This window comes from Triplophysa rosa, linkage group LG22 (assembly GCF_024868665.1).
Source record: "Triplophysa rosa linkage group LG22, Trosa_1v2, whole genome shotgun sequence".
Lineage (NCBI taxonomy): Eukaryota > Metazoa > Chordata > Actinopteri > Cypriniformes > Nemacheilidae > Triplophysa > Triplophysa rosa.
In genome coordinates, this window is record NC_079911.1 from 2169206 (window position 1) to 2187873 (window position 18668).

General features: G+C 37.7%; 2 protein-coding genes across 2 annotated transcripts; both read right to left on the reverse strand.

The window, feature by feature from the left end:
• Positions 1-165: 165 nt before the first annotated feature.
• On the reverse strand, positions 166-6901 carry LOC130545924 (uncharacterized). The gene is made up of 6 exons (XM_057320857.1): positions 4119-6901; positions 3617-3794; positions 2980-3197; positions 2184-2456; positions 1910-2016; positions 166-1602 (listed from the first exon to the last, which is right to left on the reverse strand). The coding sequence occupies exons 1-3, from the start codon at positions 6899-6901 to the stop codon at positions 3090-3092; spliced, it is 3069 nt and encodes a 1022-aa protein (XP_057176840.1). The 3' UTR covers positions 166-1602; positions 1910-2016; positions 2184-2456; positions 2980-3089.
• A 70-nt stretch (positions 6902-6971) lies between these two features.
• LOC130545925 (uncharacterized) lies at positions 6972-18439 on the reverse strand. The gene is made up of 4 exons (XM_057320858.1): positions 17959-18439; positions 17518-17740; positions 9612-9862; positions 6972-9499 (listed from the first exon to the last, which is right to left on the reverse strand). Exons 1-4 carry the CDS (start codon positions 18025-18027, stop codon positions 6986-6988), a joined length of 3057 nt encoding a protein of 1018 aa, XP_057176841.1. The 5' UTR covers positions 18028-18439; the 3' UTR covers positions 6972-6985.
• Positions 18440-18668: the final 229 nt, after the last annotated feature.

Genomic DNA, 18668 nt, shown 5'->3' on the forward strand with positions numbered 1-18668 from the left:
CCGTGTGTGTGTGAGAATACAATATTTTTCAAAATTCTATCTAAAATTGATAGTTAATTGTTGTTTTTTATAGGTTATAATGGGTAATAATCTATTTTTAAGAAATAGGATAGAGACAGAAATGAAATAGAAACATTTATTAGGAAACTTTCATAAAATGGAATCAGTTACAGGTCAGGTAAAAAGGCATTTTCATCGTCATGTAGATCTGTAAAAACATTTTATTTATATAAAAAAAATTATAAAATATTTGTGTTGTTTCTTCTCAAAACTCCCCCAATTTTACTGATTATGTAAAATTATTTGATTATAAATTCAGCACACAGTTTTGGGTAATATTTTCACAAAAATGAACTGTATTAAGACAGAAGCATAAAGAATGGGCATGTCTTTGTTCTACACTATAGAGGTGTTATGTATACATCAGTCTTCTGTGAAAAAAAAGTTTTGGGATTTTAGCAATGTATATAATGCAACCTGCCCTGCAACCCAAACAACTAGAAAAGTTGTTTGTCCCTTTCCTCAACAATATGATAATTTTGCAAAAATGACGCATATTGGAGTGTGATTTTCAACTTAAACCATCAGGATTGACTGTATTTACATAACGTGTAAGGTTACCCATTTATTTATTATATGAGATAAAACAAAGCATACAAAACCAGGGGCAACATGACAAGAATGACAACGCTCATTCTCCTTCACAACTCCTTCCTGGTAGAACATTCTTCCCAACTCAGTCCGGTCAACCACATCTCTCACAACATTCAAAAAACTACTTAAAACCCATCTCTTCAGTGAATACTTGACAAATAATAAAAAAAAGTAACCCTCTCTCTTTCTCTCAACAGGTATTGTTCTGGCTTTTGTGGAAACTAGTAACTTTGTATTAGCACCTATTGTATTATTGCTCCTGTATGACATATCGCTCTATTGCTCCCTGAACTCTCTGTAAGTCGCTTTGGATAAAAGCGTCTGCTAAATGACTAAATGTAAATGTAAAACAGTCACATATTCCAAGGTCAAACGATCAATTTTTATGATGAAAAGACACTAAAACGAGCACCATCCGCAGTGAATCTTCACATCTGGTGAAGCTTCAGGGTGAAACACATTTAAAATTACCACCAGACAAAATGATACATCAGCTGTGATTTTGATGGCATTGGCTCTCGTGTATCTCGTGACCTATTGCGACATTACGTCAGCTTTGAATGTGAAGTGTCATTAAATGATTCAAATTACCAAAAAAAAGATCAATAGATCAAGATATTGTTACATAGTAGAATGTTTTTTTGTGCTTTTTTGCAGTGAATATAATTTCAGTGGCAGAGGACAATAACTTCCTATAGCCATCATGTTAATCACCATATTCACATTTATTTTAATTTTTTTTTAGTTCCTTCAGAACTTCTCCATACTCCGCAGTGTTTGTGTCCTCGTGCTGATCCTGAGACACCCACTTTTCCAGACGCTCACGCTGGTTCTGATCCAGGATTCCCATGCGGCTGTACTCTGACACCAGGTTTCTGTATCCTGCTTTGTAGTAGCCTCTGATACCATCATTAGACAAAACAGGACACTGAGACAGAATGCTATCACCTGGAATTACACGCAATAATATAATTAAATGCAGAAAGGACAGCTCACTAAGACTAACAGTTTGTTATACTTTGTGTTCATTATCTTTTGTTGTACAGTAATTATCATTTCATGTTCCATTGTTTTGTATTATCCTCATGTTGTATTGTCATGTTTTGTCTTCCTCTAATTTTGTTCATCATGTTGAATTGACTTCTGTAATGTTGCTATTTTATTCTACTGTATAATTGTACATACAGTAGAATTACAATATCTGTTGAAGGGGAAATCATGCTTTTTTGAGAATGAACACCTTTGAGTGTCTTACCTAGAGCCGATCTGAGCTTCTGTGAGGAAAGCGGGTGATGTAAAATCATGGAGCGTTTCAGCAGAAGCTCCGCATCTCCACTAATCATGGTGTCTGCCAGAAGTTTCCTTTAAAAAAAGAAATGCTAATGGCAAATGTAGCCTTTTCTTTTAAAAAATAAATAATCCACAGTGTAGCATTTATAATGCTGTACCTCAAAGTATATTCTCTAGATTCCTGTACTGTTCGGTATTCTGTATAATTGTTTGCAGGAGTTTGTAAGTGTGAATGTTACCTGGCCATCTGTGAACGGCTGGTTGGACCTGTAGTTAAAGCTTGTCTGTGATCTTGTCCCAGAACCTCCATTGCAATCAGGGTCTGTCCATTATTGTCAGTCTTTACGCTGCTGATCAGTTTATAAAGCTCCGTGTTTTTAGTTTTAAACTCGCTCGCTGACTTTGATTCTTCAACGAACGTCTGCGCTAGTCTAAAGGAGTCTTTTGGTGGAATATGGCTGGTGTTGAGTGTCCCAGTGATGTTTATACTCAACCTCCGAGTACTAACAACACTGTCCAGAGAGAATGATAATTAGTGACAATTTATTAGAATAAATTTACCATTAAGTCAAACTAGTACACTTGTATAGAGCTCAAGGGCACAAAATAGGCATAGAAAAATGTGTAAGCAAATTTTCCATGCACATATCAGAATTTATAAAAAATAAACATGGAGTAAATAAGTGTGCAGTGTACAGACATGTTAGACAATGCAAACACACTCCTTTACTGGTGTGAGTACTGAAGTAAACAGAATGATTTTAATGATGTTTTCGCTTCTATATACATATTTCCACTCTTATTAATGGAGTTAAGCACTCAAATTGCAAAAAGCTTTATAAATGAGGCCCCAGGTGAGCATTTAATCTTCCTCTAGCTGCGGATGCTGTACAGTTACGTATGCTCTTGCTCTTTTTAAATGTTTCATTTATATTTGTTTATTGTTATCAGTAAAAATTAGGTTTTTTGTCTTTATTGTGGAAGCATACACAGTGATGTTGTGAATAAATAACAGACAGCAATCACATTTTTTACCTTTTATATTCGCCAACAAATCCAAGATGGTACATTTTGATGAGGATACGTTCATCACTTTTGATGAATTTAACACTCTGAAAATATTCCAGCAGTGGAGTTTTCGCCTCCTATTTACTTCTTTCAGTTAGGCTGTATTTCTTGGGGTTTATGTGAGAAAAGTCATTTTCTCTCTTGAGAATAAGTTGAGGTTTGTACAATTCAAGGTTTGTCTGGATCTAAAGAGAATTGATGAGTGTGAGAATAAATACAATCATCCCTTATCACGTGTGCAAGTGACTTAAGAAACACTGTAGACGTAATGGGATTTTCATTCAGCCAATTCTATAGCGCTTACAGTATCTTAAACATGCTTGTGAAAGTACAGTGACAAGTTGTATTACTTTTTTCTAATATTATATGAAAGATGTAAAATTAATGAATGAGGCATTTATATAGCGCTTTATTGTGTATTGCTGTACACCCAAAGCGCTTTACAATCTTATGAGGGGGGTCTCTCCTCAACTGTGTAGGACTGTGTAGCTGCTATAACATAAGTGACAACAGGAAAAGCATGTCTGAGCAGATCTACAACTAAAATCTGTCTTTTTACTCAGGTTGTGCCTTAGAAATGATGAAATCCATAAATTAAACATACCTCATTTTTCACCTTCTCACGTAGCATCAACGCTTCCTTCTTTGGATCTTCTGTCTTGCTGCCAGTTGCTTGTACTACAGCATGATAAAGAGCATTCTGATCATCAGAGTTGACTTTGATTATCTTCCCGTCATCCTGTACAATATCAAAATGGCCGCTGTACAGCTGTGATCCAGCTCTGTTTTTAAAAAGGTAACTATATTCAATACACAAAGTTTATAAGCACAAACACTGAAATGTATTTCTATACATATAGGCCAGGTTTCACAGACAAGGCTTAAGGCTAGTCCCAGACTAAAATGAATGTTTGCCCTGTCTTAACTGAATATAACTTGCCCAGAAATATATAAGTGACATTGATTTGTCTCGAGATGCACACCAGTAATGTATTCTAAGGAATTTTTATAAAAGCGACATAAATATCTTAATTCAACTGAGGCATAGTCCTAGCTTAAGCTAAGCGGTGTCTGTGAAACCGGGTGATAGTGTATCTATGTCTTACTGTGGTGAATGTTGGTCTTTTGCAGACTTGGTTAATCTCAGTTTTATTTCGCCTGCTGATTTGTTGGTTCCCATTTGACGTTCTTCAGTCAGTTGTTTACCTTTTTGATCAACGATAGTAAGACAAATTCCTTTTCCATTCAGCAGGTTACTTTTTGTGAGCACGTACACATCGAAGGCTGAAGTGGGCTGATCAGCTTTGCAAATATCTTCTGTAAACTGCTTTAGTTTTGTCTTGTCCTCATCAGACAGCTGTTTCACTTCTTTGTGGCTTGCAGATTTATTGTTGTGTCTTTCTCTCTGGTCATCAAAGAAACGTTGAGTTTTATTTCTGCGCATCACTTTGTCCAAAGCCTGTCCTGTAGCAATGTTAAACTGACTCTTAAAGCTGCTGGTAATTAAAGAACTTATATGTTCAGAACAGGAACTGATGAATTGCTCAGAAACCTTCTGAACGATTTTCTGTAGAAGTTCTCCTTTAAGGCGTTTTACATCATCTAAATCATGTCGTCCATCTTGGTCATACTTTGTCATTTCTGTCTGAAGCTCATTGATGCTCTCCAGTAATTGAGGAACAAATTCCTTGTCTATTATCTTCTTTGTTGGTATGGCACTCAATATTTCACTGAGACGTGTAGAGTACTCTGCTACTTTCAGAGCCACCTTTGCTGCTGTGAGCAAACCAGACTGTTTTACTTCATTTGTCACTATGTCACACACTTTACAGAGGTTGGTGATAACATCTCGTGTTTTGGTACAGTCCAGTACAAGCTGAGGAATTATTTCTTCACAAAGCATATCAACTGATTCTTTCATTTGCTTTTCATATTTTGAGTCAATCTTGAAATTCTCTTTTTTCAAGGCAGCTTTTGGAACACCTGAGCTGATGAACTCGATGAGAGTCTGATCCAGTTTACTGTTCTGCTTCACTGACGAAGCAACAACATTCTTAAAACTGTTGTGTAAAATTAGCTTAAAGACTTCCTGACCTGCTATATCAATTCCATAGTTTATGGCAGAGATCACAGACTGTTTAGAGATTTCCTGAACTGCATATTTGGTCGCATATTTGAAGTTCTCTCTGAGAGCTGTAGAAGTAGTCATGTTTTTCATGGCAGACTTAAACAAATCCTTACTGACGGATTGTAAACCAGACTGAACGCTTCCTTTCAATGAAGTAAATGCTGCCTTTCCTGATTTGATGAATTCAGACGCAACAGCAGAGAATGACTTTGTACCATTAAGGAGACTCTTTGTCACTGTACACACAGAAGTAACTGCTTTCTTGATAATGCTAAAGCCAGCTGTTAGCAACGAGAGCCCGATGCTGATGCTCTTAGATATCGCCCATGACACCCAATCGAATGTTCCCTTCATCATGCCCTCTATTCCACTGATCATGTCAGACACTCCTTCTGAAATCAGACCCATTCCAAACTGACTGGCTGTTCCAACCGTAAAAGCACAAATAAGAACTCCAGCGAGAACTTGAACCATGCCGATTATGAAACATATCAAAGCGTCAATGCAAAACTTGGGCTTCTTTTTCACCTCAAACACAACTCCGAGGCCGTAGTCGTACAGTGATATTAACTCATTACTGATGATGAAGTTCTTTTCTTCAGACAGCATGTAGACCGAACAGTCCTCTGTAATGGCATCGCTGTTGCTTTTCTCCAGCTCTTTAAGTTTAAGCACGGCATTATCAATGTACGTCATCCAAGATTTAAAAATGTTCATTCTGGCCTCCATTTGACTCTGAAAGTTGTTGTTCTCTGTGCTCTGATCTTTGTTACCAGTGACTGATAAGTTACATGAGACCATTGTGTTTGAGACTTCTGAGATGTAGACGTCAATGGATTTCTTTGCATCTTCCAGCAGTTTCCTGGCATCTTCTTTATAGTTACCTTTGCCGAGGTTGATGGTGATGTACGCCTGGTTATAGAGTGATACAGTTTTGTAGTGTTTGTCAAAGGTCTCAACTTTTTGCCAATAGGTGTCAGCTCCATTAGAATTGCTGGATTTGTTTCGGCAGTGTAGATCAGTTCTTGCAATTGCCTGTCTGACGTGATCGTAGAAATTATCAGACTCTCCTAGCAGCAGCTTTTCACTCGTTCCTTTCATTGTCTTGATAAGGTCTGCTTCGAGTTGACTGAAGTCATCATGCCTATTGATGTGATCCTCATGTAGGGTCAACCACAAGGCCCAAGATTCTTTCAAAGCATTGATGGCAGGCTGATAATCAAACTTAGACTGATGATGTTTAAAGCAATCAGGAATTTTCTCAAGCTGCATTCGCATGGGATTCAGTTTTTCTTCTGGTGTGTAATGCCTATCAAAGTCTTTCAGCAATCTACAAAATGTGGAGAAGAGATCTTCCTTCAGTTTTATTTCAACCAGCTCATCACTTTCCATGTCCTGGATTCGTTTAATTTCATAATGCTCTCTCAGCTGACGCATGATTTCCACAGACTGACCTTGGTAAGCTGGTGCGAGGTGATCACAGTTCACAACCATCTGGACCATCCCGGGATTTCCTTTTCGAGACGTACGGCCAAATATTTGTTTCTCGACTCTTCGGTTGTGTGGAAAGTGAGTAAGAAGAACAAAAAGACCACCACACTTGTTCACACTTTCATCCACTTTTATGTCCGTTCCTCGTCCTCCGAGATTTGTTGCAATTATGATTCTGCCTCCACAGAATTTCTCTCTTTCAATATTGTGCTTCTCACTGATTGTGTACAGAGTGATCTGTTCTGCTTTAAATTTACCTCCATCTTGCATTTTCCCATGTAGTTCATCTGCTGTTTTAACATCTTCACAAATCACCAAGACAACTTGTCCTCTCTCTGCTACTTCCCATGTAGTTTAGCAAATAGTCTGGATCCATTGGTGGTTCCCACCTTTCACCTGGATGACTGGAAGCTCCACCATTCTTTTTTGGCGATGTTCAGGTACATTGCAGCTCTTTGCTTCATAATGTCTTGCCAGAAAATCATGATCTGCTTTACCTCCTAATGTACCAGAAACACCAAATATACCACTCCCACTGAGGTACCTTTGGAAAAAATGGACATTTGACATGTAGTTTGTCACGTTTGATATCTGTGAAATTGCAAGTTGGTGCTTTAACTCCAAAAACTGCTGCAGACCATTACCCCATTTCTTGTTTTTCTCCAACACACCGCTTGCTTTGAAGTCCACTGGAACTATCGCGTTATACATGTGCTTGTCATTACTGGCAACAACGTCTCTTTCAGCGGCTGGTGAGGTGTCGAGTATATATTCTCGACCCTGTGACATCTGAACAGTCTTTAGTGCATTCTCCACAAAAGCTGGCAACTGATTCTCAACATAGTTTTTCAAGAAAAAAGGGACGACAATGAAGTTGTTGGATTCTTTGTCTGTTTTGACGTTATTTGAGTACTTGATGGACGATTTTATTGTGCTTACAGTTGCATCAATGAGTGATTTCTCAGACATGATTTCGCATGCCAGTCCTCCTTCCAGCAGCAGCATTTCAACATTAATGTCGCCTTGTTTCTCCCGAGCTTCAAAACGTGTTGCTTTCTTGTTCTCTAGAGAATAGCACTTAAACACTGCACTGTACTCCAAGACCTCCTCAAATATACTCAGAAGATCAAACTGTTGTAAAACTCCAAGGTTCTTCATGATTTCAGCTAATGCTTTAGACATTGCATCCTCACCTTCATTTTCTTTCTTGCTCTTTGCTTGATTAATCATGTCAATATTCTCCTGGGTGTAGAATCCTAAAGTCACTCCAGGCAACAAGATCTCATTTGCTGAAAAGCTGTCGGTTGTCTCCTGTCCCATAACAGCTGCTGTTACAGCTTTATGAAAGTACTGTATTCTTGTCGCCCATTTTATCTCCCCTGTTTCAAACATTTCTATTGGCTGACAACAAGAAATCATGGCCCATATGTTGGAAAGCACTTGCTCCACATGCCTAAATCCACCAGATTCATGGGACAAGAATGTCACTTGAACTCCATTGTCCAAAGTCATGTAGTCTACTTCATCGACTATGACAAGCTCAAACTGCCGTGTATCACGAGTCTTCCTCTTCTCAAATTCCTGCTTAAGTATGTCTGCTGCAAAGACCCCTACTGTGCCATAAACTATTTGTTGTCTATAAGCATCTTTAAGGCATTCATCTCGTTCCTCTTGTGAGTGGGCGCTTGGGTAGCGTGGAGGTACTACAGATGAGGTAATACCAAACATTTCAAAAAATTTCTTCCACTCCTCTTGATCTCGTTGGGCGAGAACTGGAGAACTTGTCACAATGTCCACTTTTATTCCTCGAATGGCCAGAATTGTTGCAAACATGGCTAAAATACAGGACTTGCCCTCACCTGTGCCAATCTCTAGAAGACATCCTTTATTTTCTGTCAGCTGTGCCAGGAGGAGCAAAAGCAATGATGCTAGTTGTGTACGTCTTGGAAAAAAGCCTTGAATCTTAGTGTTGTCTTTTGTGATTGTTGAGCAGTCTTGCACTGCTTTTGACATTCCAATTGATACATCTTTTAAAATGTTGATATCTGGGTTTACAAGATTAAGAGATTTTATCTTGTTTTTCAAGTCGTTGATTTCTTCCTTGGTAAGGTCCACCAATTCATATTTTGGTAGTTCAGACTCTATGTATCTAAGCACATCTTTCAACACCACCAAGACTTTCTCTGGGCAGTTTGCTTCACGAAGTTCATTCACAATTGTATCAGCATCTTTTTCCTTGTCATTTTTTATTTGTTCTTGAAGAAACATTAAGGGGTTTTCATTCCTAAGAGCAGAGAGAACGAGGATGCAGTTCAGGTGGTAGGTTAGTGCTGTGTGAAGAACTGAATCGAGTTGATCGCATTTTATAGCCAGACTATTGCAAATGAAGAGCATTATTTCTGTTGGTGTCCAGATTCTGTTGAACAACATTTGACCTAAACATTTTTTACTTTGTGGTGAAAGCTCTGAAACCATGTCAAGTACATTTAATAAAATGTGTTCGGCTAAAGTTGGGTTGGTGGCATAAAGCTGCTCTACCAAGCCCAAATGAAAGTAGTACTTCTTCTCCCAGCCGAGCGGCTGATCTCCATCATCTTTAGCATCTTCAGTGCTGTTGTGCAGAATGAACTGTAGAGATGCCTCAAGAACTGTGAGCTGCTCAGTAAGAGACAGTTCATTGTATCCTATAGCACGATCAAATGTGAACTGAGACCATAATGACAGGTTGTTTTCTTTACAATATAGAACTGTAAATTCATTCTGGAGTGTCTTAATCCTATCCCAAATCTGATTCTTCTGTATGTCTTTGTCTTCTGTGATCTGATACTTTAACAAAAGCTCTTTGAATTTTTCTTCAACATCAATAACCTACATAAATACATTTGCAAAATAAAAATGGTGGTCTCAGTAAAGCAATATTTTGTAACATTCTGTATATACAGTATGGTGTTATTTAAGCCAATCTGAATTTAAATCATACCTCGTCCCTCTCGATCGCACCAGCATCATCTTCTATTTGCTGATGGAGAGCTTGTGTGCGTTCATGATGTTGCTCGTGACCTCTAAAGCTCTGTTTTTCACGGAGGCGCTCAGTTGCTCGAGAAAGCTTTTGTCTGGACGATTCACTTTCTCTCTCCAGCTCCTGTTGAATCCTATGCTCACGTTCCAAACGTACAAGACGTCTTGCCTCCTCTTCTTGCTGTCTCCGTTTTTCATCTTCTTCAATTTTCTCTGTTTAAAGACACCATCAGACAATGCACTGACTTTCACTATAGAGAACTTAACAAACCTCGTAGAAACCTAAGCAGAAAAACTGTTTAAAACAACAAAGAGAGAAATAAGATGTATTTCTCTACTAGCAGTATGAACAGTGTAGATGAGTTTGCTGTTGTTTAGCCTAAAGAAAATGTGGTAATATTGGATGCACTAATGCTTAAAGAGAGAAACACAGGAGTTACAGACTAAAATAAATACACTTTTGATTAGTAAACTAATAAAGATGACTTTGATGTGTCAGTGTTTTCATGCCTGTGTGATATTTTAACTAGAAATAGTCTGACTGGTTATGACAGCAGTGTTAAAAAGTTAAATACAGATATAATCATTCCTGGAATAGAATAGGACTGACGATATTTAGGCAAAATCACATGTCTGTTGGCATTGTGATTCTGTATGATTAAATTAAGTTAATATTAGTATAATAGCCTTTATGACAAATGTTACATGCAGAAACCGGTAAACAGGTCTCATCACATCCAGTTTAAGTCTTTTCTATGTGCTTCATTACATAAACAGCTGTTTTACTAAAAATGTTTGGAAATGAGCTACCAAATATGATCAGAATCGAAGCCCATCACAGAATTGATATATAAAAGATGTTATTGTTCTTTACATCACAGATATTTTAATATTAAAATACAATAAAACACCAAAAAATTGAAACAGCTAGCTAGATTATCTGATTAATTTAAAAATCCATAAATATAGCTGTTAGTTAATACTGCTGTTAACAGTTTTTCTGACAAGCGGATGTAACGATCTGTTCCCAATCAAAAGCTACTCTCGATGCTGTGTTTCAAAACGCTATGGGAACATTCTTTATTCGTCCGGTTGTGAAGCACGTGTGCCAAACACGCCCAAAATTGGCTTAAATAACCTCGGTGGGTGACGTATCAGCGACATCACCTCACACTACAATTTTTTATGGAAACACACTACAATTTTGTAATTGTTTTAATGGAAAAAGCTAATGGTTCATAATATTATTTTATTGCAAACCATTAGAATTTCTGTATGGTTTCTATTGTTGTTGTTTTTAAGCAGGGTTGTCACATTTATAATCTGATCTCTGTCATGATCCTGGTCACGTCGCGGCTTTGTGCCTGGTGTGGGTGTGAGTGTTTTGTTCTGTCGAGCACATGGTATGTTGTTTTGACAGTTTGCCATGTGCTCGGTGTCTGTCACTCGCCCCACCCCCATGTCTCCCAGTCAGGCTTTCCCCTCTCACCGGTTTCTCATTATCTCATCACTCTCACTCCTGTAGCTGCTCTCCGTATATTAGGGCCCTTATTATCATATTTTTCTCACACCTGTAGCTGCTTCCCGTATTTTAGATTTCCTATTTAATCTCTCTCGTTCTCTTGTCTTGTGTCAGACCGTTGCATGTTATAGCCAGTTCTGAATGCCACAGTCTAGTGTTTCTAGTTACTGTTCTTCCAAGTCTTAGCATTCCTAGTCTTAGTATACCTTGTCTCAGTATTGGATTACTCTCTCTTGCTATCGACTCCAGTGCCATAGTCTTTCTCTGTGAGCTCTCTTTTATGCCCAGCAGTGCTCGTTGGCGTCCCGGACCCCCCAGCTGTCGACATCCATCTCTCTAGATATCAATCTGTCATATACAGATATTTTCTGCTTCTTTATTCATCTATTCAAATATGGCATAAATTCCGTATTTATTGTATATAGAAAAAATATATCTAACATATTTTACACATTATCTTATTCTATCCTCAATGTATACAGTACACTCTGAAAGAATGCTGGGTAATTTCAACCCAACATTGGGTCAAAAATGGACAAACCCAACAATTGGGTTAAATTAACACAGCAAATGGTTTATATTCGACCAAATAATGGGTTAAAACAAACCAACATTTTAGGTTGAAACAACCCAGCATGTGTTAATTTAATGTATATTAACCATGGTGTGACCATGAAAAGGTTGAGATCCACTGGTCTAGAATATATTGTGTATTTGTGTATATATCAGGGATAGGCAACATCTGTGTCGTGATCCCGATAATGACAGGGCTTTGTGTCTGGTGTAGGTGTGTGTGTTTTGTTCTGTCGAGCACAAGGCATGTTGTTTTGACAGCTAGCCATGTGCTCGGTGTCTGCGTCACTCGCCCCCGTGTCCCGGTCCCTCATTATCTCATCACTCTCACACATGTAGCAATTCCCGTATCTTGGGTTTCCTATTTAATCCCCCTCGTTCTCTCGTCTTGTGTCAGAACGTTGCCTGTTATTGCCAGTGCTGACTGCCATAGTATAGTGATCCTTTTAGATTATTCTCTTGCTCTCGACTCCAGTGCCTTGCCTGTCTCTGTGAACTCTTTTCTGTGCCCAGTAGTGCTCGTTGGCATCCCGGACCTCCCAGCTGTCGACACCCAGGCACCTCTCCCCCAGTGGGTCTTCACCTCTCTGTACGAGTCCTCGACGGGTCGAGTCCTCTCCCCGTGTATTTTTCTCCCCTTATGGGTCAAGCTCTCCTCTTGTGGGTCAAGTTCTCCCCTGGTGGGTCAAGTCCTCTCTTTGAGTCTACGACGGGTCGAGTCTTCTCCCCGCGGATTTCTGCTGCCTGTGGTGCCATTTAATGGACTGAGTTTTGTTTTGTTTTATAATTTATCCTGAAGATTACTGCCTACTCCTGGTATATATTATCATAAAGATAATATTTGTCATTCATTTTATGTTTTTGCATATGTTTATAATATTTATATGTATAATGTGTATGTACAACAGAAAACAAAGTATATTCAGCTAGAGGTATGGTAAAATGGGGGGATTTTGTGGAAATTTAAAAAAAGTAATTGCAAACTGTATTTGCAATTGCGTTTTCTATTTGTGCATGTAAAAACTGTGACAATCCAAACACAAATGCAAACCATTTGCAGATCGTTCTTCCGGGGCTACCTTATATCGGTGTGTTCTATAAATAGTGTATATCAATGTATTTNGACACTGGTTTGGACCTGAGGACTCAGGTCCAAGAGAGGGAGGATACAGAGAGTGACGGTACAGAGAGTGACGGTAAAACAGACACTGAAATTGCCACTGGACAACACCAACAGCTCCAAATTATACACAAAACAGGTGATATCTTCACAAGCCCACACACAGAACCATTAGCTCACTGTGTAAGTGCTGATTGTGCATACGGGGCAGGTATTGCAAAGCAGTTTAAGGAAAAATTTGGAGTGGAAAAAGTAAAGTGTCAAAATAAAAAACCGGGTGAGTGTGCAGTAACCCAGGAGAGAGACAGGACTGTGTTTCACCTAATAACCAAAGAACAATGCACTGATTTACCAACGTATGACTGTTTCACAGAAAGCCTAAAACATATGAGAGATTGGTGTGTGGCTCATAGAGTAAGAAGTGTCTCAGTGCCCCGGCTGGGGTGCGGTCTAGACAAATTAGACTTCAAGAAAGTGCAAAAGATTCTGAGTGAAGTGTTCACAGACGTGGACATACAAATAACCATTTATTCCTTATAATCAAGTTTTCATTATTGTATGATTTTGAGTGTTGTTCAATGTTTTTCTCAATGTGTTTCAATTTTCAGGTTTGAAAGTGTATTTTTAAGAGTGTTATTAAGTTTTAAGAAGTGTTGATTTTGTAAAGATAACAAGAGCATTACTAGAGAGGGTGAATACAACAGCAACAAGATGAAATATTGAAAAGAAAGAATCTCCACCCCATACAGTATGCCCTTGTTATTAGGAGACCTTGTGGAACATGAGGAGGATGATGTGTGACCTCTCAAGAGGTCAAGAGAGGGAATTGTGGAAATATCATTCAGTTAGAAGTATGATTTAATTATCAATATAATCAATAAGTGTTGACGTGTTTTATTGAACCATAGGATAAAGGAACAATGCTGCATAATTAAAGCATTGTGCCATTGATGTCTTTACTGAAAATTACTCTGTAAGGTTTGAATTAACAAAGAAAGCTATCTCTGGGGAACACACCCTACAGTTGATGTAATCATAGGTTGCACAAGATGTTGTTCTGCATGATAAGTTGGGTTACAGGAACAAGTTGGTGAAATGGAGTCAGATGGACGTGGTACCTAATGATTGGTTGCTAGAGAGATAGAACCCAAGACAAAGGAGGAGTAAAGGATCGTGGCGTACAATGATTGGTTATCACCGGAGAAGAAGAACGACGATACATACATATAAATATTGTTGATTTGTACGCTTGTGGTGGTTGGCTTTTCGGATGGAGTGGTGATTTACTGGCAACCCAAAGCTTTGTTACTATCTTTTTACATCTGATAATAAAACCTCATATTACTTTTGAGCAAATTGTCTCTTCAAATTTTTGAACATGCAGGACTGCCTTAAAAGTCCAACACTTGCTATCGACTCCAGTGCCATAGTCTTTCTCTGTGAGCTCTCTTTTATGCCCAGCAGTGCTCGTTGGCGTCCCGGACCCCCCAGCTGTCGACATCCATCTCTCTAGATATCAATCTGTCATATACAGATATTTTCTGCTTCTTTATTCATCTATTCAAATATGGCATAAATTCCGTATTTATTGTATATAGAAAAAATATATCTAACATATTTTACACATTATCTTATTCTATCCTCAATGTATACAGTACACTCTGAAAGAATGCTGGGTAATTTCAACCCAACATTGGGTCAAAAATGGACAAACCCAACAATTGGGTTAAATTAACACAGCAAATGGTTTATATTCGACCAAATACTGGGTTAAAACAAACCAACATTTTAGGTTGAAACAACCCAGCATGTGTTAATTTAATTTATATTAACCATGGTGTGACCATGAAAAGGTTGAGATCCACTGGTCTAGAATTTATTGTGTATTTGTGTATATATCAGGGATAGGCAACATCTGTGTCGTGATCCCGATAATGTCAGGGCTTTGTGTCTGGTGTAGGTGTGTGTGTTTTGTTCTGTCGAGCACAAGGCATGTTGTTTTGACAGCTGGCCATGTGCTCGGTGTCTGCGTCACTCGCCCCCGTGTCCCGGTCCCTCATTATCTCATCACTCTCACACATGTAGCAATTCCCGTATCTTGGGTTTCCTATTTAATCCCCCTCGTTCTCTCGTCTTGTGTCAGAACGTTGCCTGTTATTGCCAGTGCTGACTGCCATAGTATAGTGATCCTTTTAGATTATTCTCTTGCTCTCGACTCCAGTGCCTTGCCTGTCTCTGTGAACTCTTTTCTGTGCCCAGTATTGCTCGTTGGCATCCCGGACCTCCCAGCTGTCGACACCCAGGCACCTCTCCCCCAGTGGGTCTTCACCTCTCTGTACGAGTCCTCGACGGGTCGAGTCCTCTCCCCGTGTATTTTTCTCCCCTTATGGGTCAAGCTCTCCCCTTGTGGGTCAAGTTCTCCCCTGGTGGGTCAAGTCCTCTCTTTGAGTCTACGACGGGTCGAGTCTTCTCCCCGCGGATTTCTGCTGCCTGTGGTGCCATTTAATGGACTGAGTTTTGTTTTGTTTTATAATTTATCCTGAAGATTACTGCCAACTCCTGGTATATATTATCATAAAGATAATATTTGTCATTCATTTTATGTTTTTGCATATGTTTATAATATTTATATGTATAATGTGTATGTACAACAGAAAACAAAGTATATTCAGCTAGAGGTATGGTAAAATGGGGGGATTTTGTGGAAATTTAAAAAAAGTAATTGCAAACTGTATTTGCAATTGCGTTTTCTATTTGTGCATGTAAAAACTGTGACAATCCAAACACAAATGCAAACCATTTGCAGATCGTTCTTCCGGGGCTACCTTATATCGGTGTGTTCTATAAATAGTGTATATCAATGTATTTATTGATTACTAAATACCACAAATCCACAAAAATCACCCATAAAGCACAAACTCCATGTCTGCACCCATTTACCCAAGCCAAGAGGAACTTGTAAAGTGATGTTATCAATTTTAATGTATGAAGTAAATATAATCACCACATTAAGTTAGGTACTCACTTTTTTGAGCGTGGAGCTTAAAAGTGATTTCAACTTTTAAATTAGTGTAACTCTGGAATGCTTTGGTCTAGAGACCTAATATTGGTCTTGTTTTAAAGAAGAGATTCTATACTTTATTGTAAAAGTGTCTGAAGTTGAAAAATGAAATACAAAAATAATAATTATAGCAGTTGAATTGTGTATTAAAAATAATAAAAAAATAAATAAACAATGTTTTGTTTTACTAAAACATCTTAAAAAAATGATCATCAAAAAAACGCCAGAAAATTAAAGACATACTTCTAATCAAGTTTTGTTTCAAATTTCAAGCTGATATCACAAAAAATGAGGTTTCTGGGATAATTTGAATCGTAACACCAACAACTGCCACTAGGTGGCATATAGGCTCCAATGGTTTACTGCATACAAATGACAAATTAATAAATTTCATCATTATTTATAAGAAGGACATTCTTGGAGCTTTCCAATGAAATGGAAGTTTTTTAGATTTATTTTTTAATTTACAATAAAATATGATTATGAATATGTAATTTTTATAATGGTACCCAATGGGCCCAGTGACATTTGAGATTTTTTTTACTCAAGCTTTTACGAAGTGATTTCTATTGCAAAACAATTCTGAAATATAAAATCTACATTCTTAGATCTTTCCAATGATATATAGTTTGTCAGGATTGAAATGGAATTATATTGCATAACTTCAGTGTTCCACTGAAACGGTGACATTTAGCAGCTTTTAATAGTTTTTATGCTCACTCTTGTTATAAATGAATAAATTACTACTCCTACATAATTTATTTTTGTAAAACACTGGTCAAATATGTATTCTAGAGTCTTAGACCTTTCCAATGATATATACTGTAGTTTGTCATGATTAGATAAGATTTTAGTTGTGAAAACTGAAGTAAACCTAGGTGTTCCACTATTGGAACAGTGACAGTAAAAGGGTTAATTCCATGGAGTGCAAAGCCTTTGATTGACTGCATTAATCTAGTCATGTCATGTCAGCTTTAATCCAAAACCTACATTCCCCACTCTTATCAGGATGGGAGCAATAATGATCACTCCTAAGAGCCAAACTCCATTCTGAGAAAGGGGTCATTGAACATTATATTATACCCAATGCTAAAGATATTACAGATCCCTGATCAGGCAAAAGCCTTACCTCATGCATGCAGCAGCAACGGTAATTACAGCAGCATCAACAGCAGCGTAGAAGATCTAGTCCGCAAAAACGAAGCCTATATACTGTATATTCTATTCTTATAATTTAAATGCTAAAACGCATTCAGAGAGTTCTCATGGCTGAACTAAAACTAATAAAAGCTAAAATAAAACGTATTATTTTCAAAAACCAAAAAAGAACACATACAGTACTGTAGCCCTTGTCACTCAACATGCCTGACCTGAATAATGGCCTTGTAAAAAATGAACACCAATTCCCAGAGCCACGCTCTGGAATCTAATAGAAAAAACTTTTCCAAAAGAGTGGAGCTTTCAATAATAGCAAAGGGGATATAAGTCTGGAGCTGGATGTTTAACAACATGTAATATTATATAGGGGTAATGGGACACATACTGTATACTTTTGGCTGCATAATGTAGTGCTGAACTTTGCAGGAACTTACTGTAGTTGGGACAGTAATGAACGATACCCTCAGAGGTGCAGTCCAACTGAATCTGGGAACGGTCGTAGGTTTCCCTTAAGATAAAGGAGGTGTCACCTTTAAAGGTGTTGAACTCATAGTTAAAGCTATCCCATGTGTTATCTTCATATCTGATGTAGATGTAGCGATGGATTAATTTCACTTCCGTATAGGTTGTTGTGCAGCCAGGATCGATGCGTGTATACTGAAGAGTAGAATTATACATCAATTTCCATTGTAAAACCAGTGTATAAATAAAACACAAATAACAGTCTGACGTTGTTATGAGATAATATGTCATGCTTTCTGTTATTAAATAGCAAGCAGATGACATGTTAACCATGAAATAAAAACTATTGACAGGCTTAATAATATGGAATTGCATAATTAATCTTGTGTAGTGAATGCACCAAAAGTTCTTACCCCTCTGTCCTGGGTGGCAAAGCGCCAGTTATAAGGAGTTTGATTCACAACGGAAACCTGGGCACCCATTATTTAGGATATTCTGTAACATTAAAACATTAAAAACTGGTCAGTATTTTAACTATTTAATAGTGACACAAGGTAGATTAAAAAGCATTAAATTACAACCTGCCAATTAAAGGACTGCAAAGGCTAGATAACCCTTAGAAATACATTACAACAGTACCTATGATCCCAGCAATTAGACAATGAGTTTTAGCTGCACCTTGTGTGTATATAATCTATTATAAAATGGTCAGTTCTGGTCATTGATTGTGATTGGTTCAGCCAAGTTCTAAGTCGTTATAAAATACCCCGATTTATAACTGCTGACCACATTACATAGCCTAAGTATCACTTAAGCATTCACAGTATATTATTTGCTGTGTATTTGCTGTATTTTATGAAAACTTGCTACGCATATGGAATATATATGATGTATATAATAATTCTTTGTTTTTACTTTTAATAAGAATGTAAGCTTACTTTTTTACAACATGAATGTGCTCGCATCATTTTCTTTGGTTTTGATAAAAAAAACTACAAGAACTGTCACTGTACTGTGATATCTGTTTTACAGATGCATAATGGAAATTTTCTGCTTTAGATAGATGCTTCATTCGTGCTGTTTTACTTGACCAAAAACTGAACACATCATTTCCCCTTATTTC

Excerpts from the sequence above, each read along its gene's own strand:
- LOC130545924 (XM_057320857.1), bottom strand. The coding sequence starts at position 6,901 with ATGCAAGATGGAGGTAAATTTAAAGCAGAACAGATCACTCTGTACACA. Across the intron at positions 3,795-4,118 it reads AAAGACCAACATTCACCACA|AGCTGGATCACAGCTGTACA; the intron begins GTAAGACATAGA and ends TTTTAAAAACAG. Across the intron at positions 3,198-3,616 it reads GTGAGAAGGTGAAAAATGAG|ATCCAGACAAACCTTGAATT; the intron begins GTATGTTTAATT and ends AATTCTCTTTAG.
- LOC130545925 (XM_057320858.1), bottom strand. The coding sequence starts at position 18,027 with ATGGGTGCCCAGGTTTCCGTTGTGAATCAAACTCCTTATAACTGGCGC. Across the intron at positions 17,741-17,958 it reads TTGCCACCCAGGACAGAGGG|TATACACGCATCGATCCTGG; the intron begins GTAAGAACTTTT and ends TCTACTCTTCAG. Across the intron at positions 9,863-17,517 it reads TCATTACTGTCCCAACTACA|AGAAAATTGAAGAAGATGAA; the intron begins GTAAGTTCCTGC and ends GTCTTTAAACAG.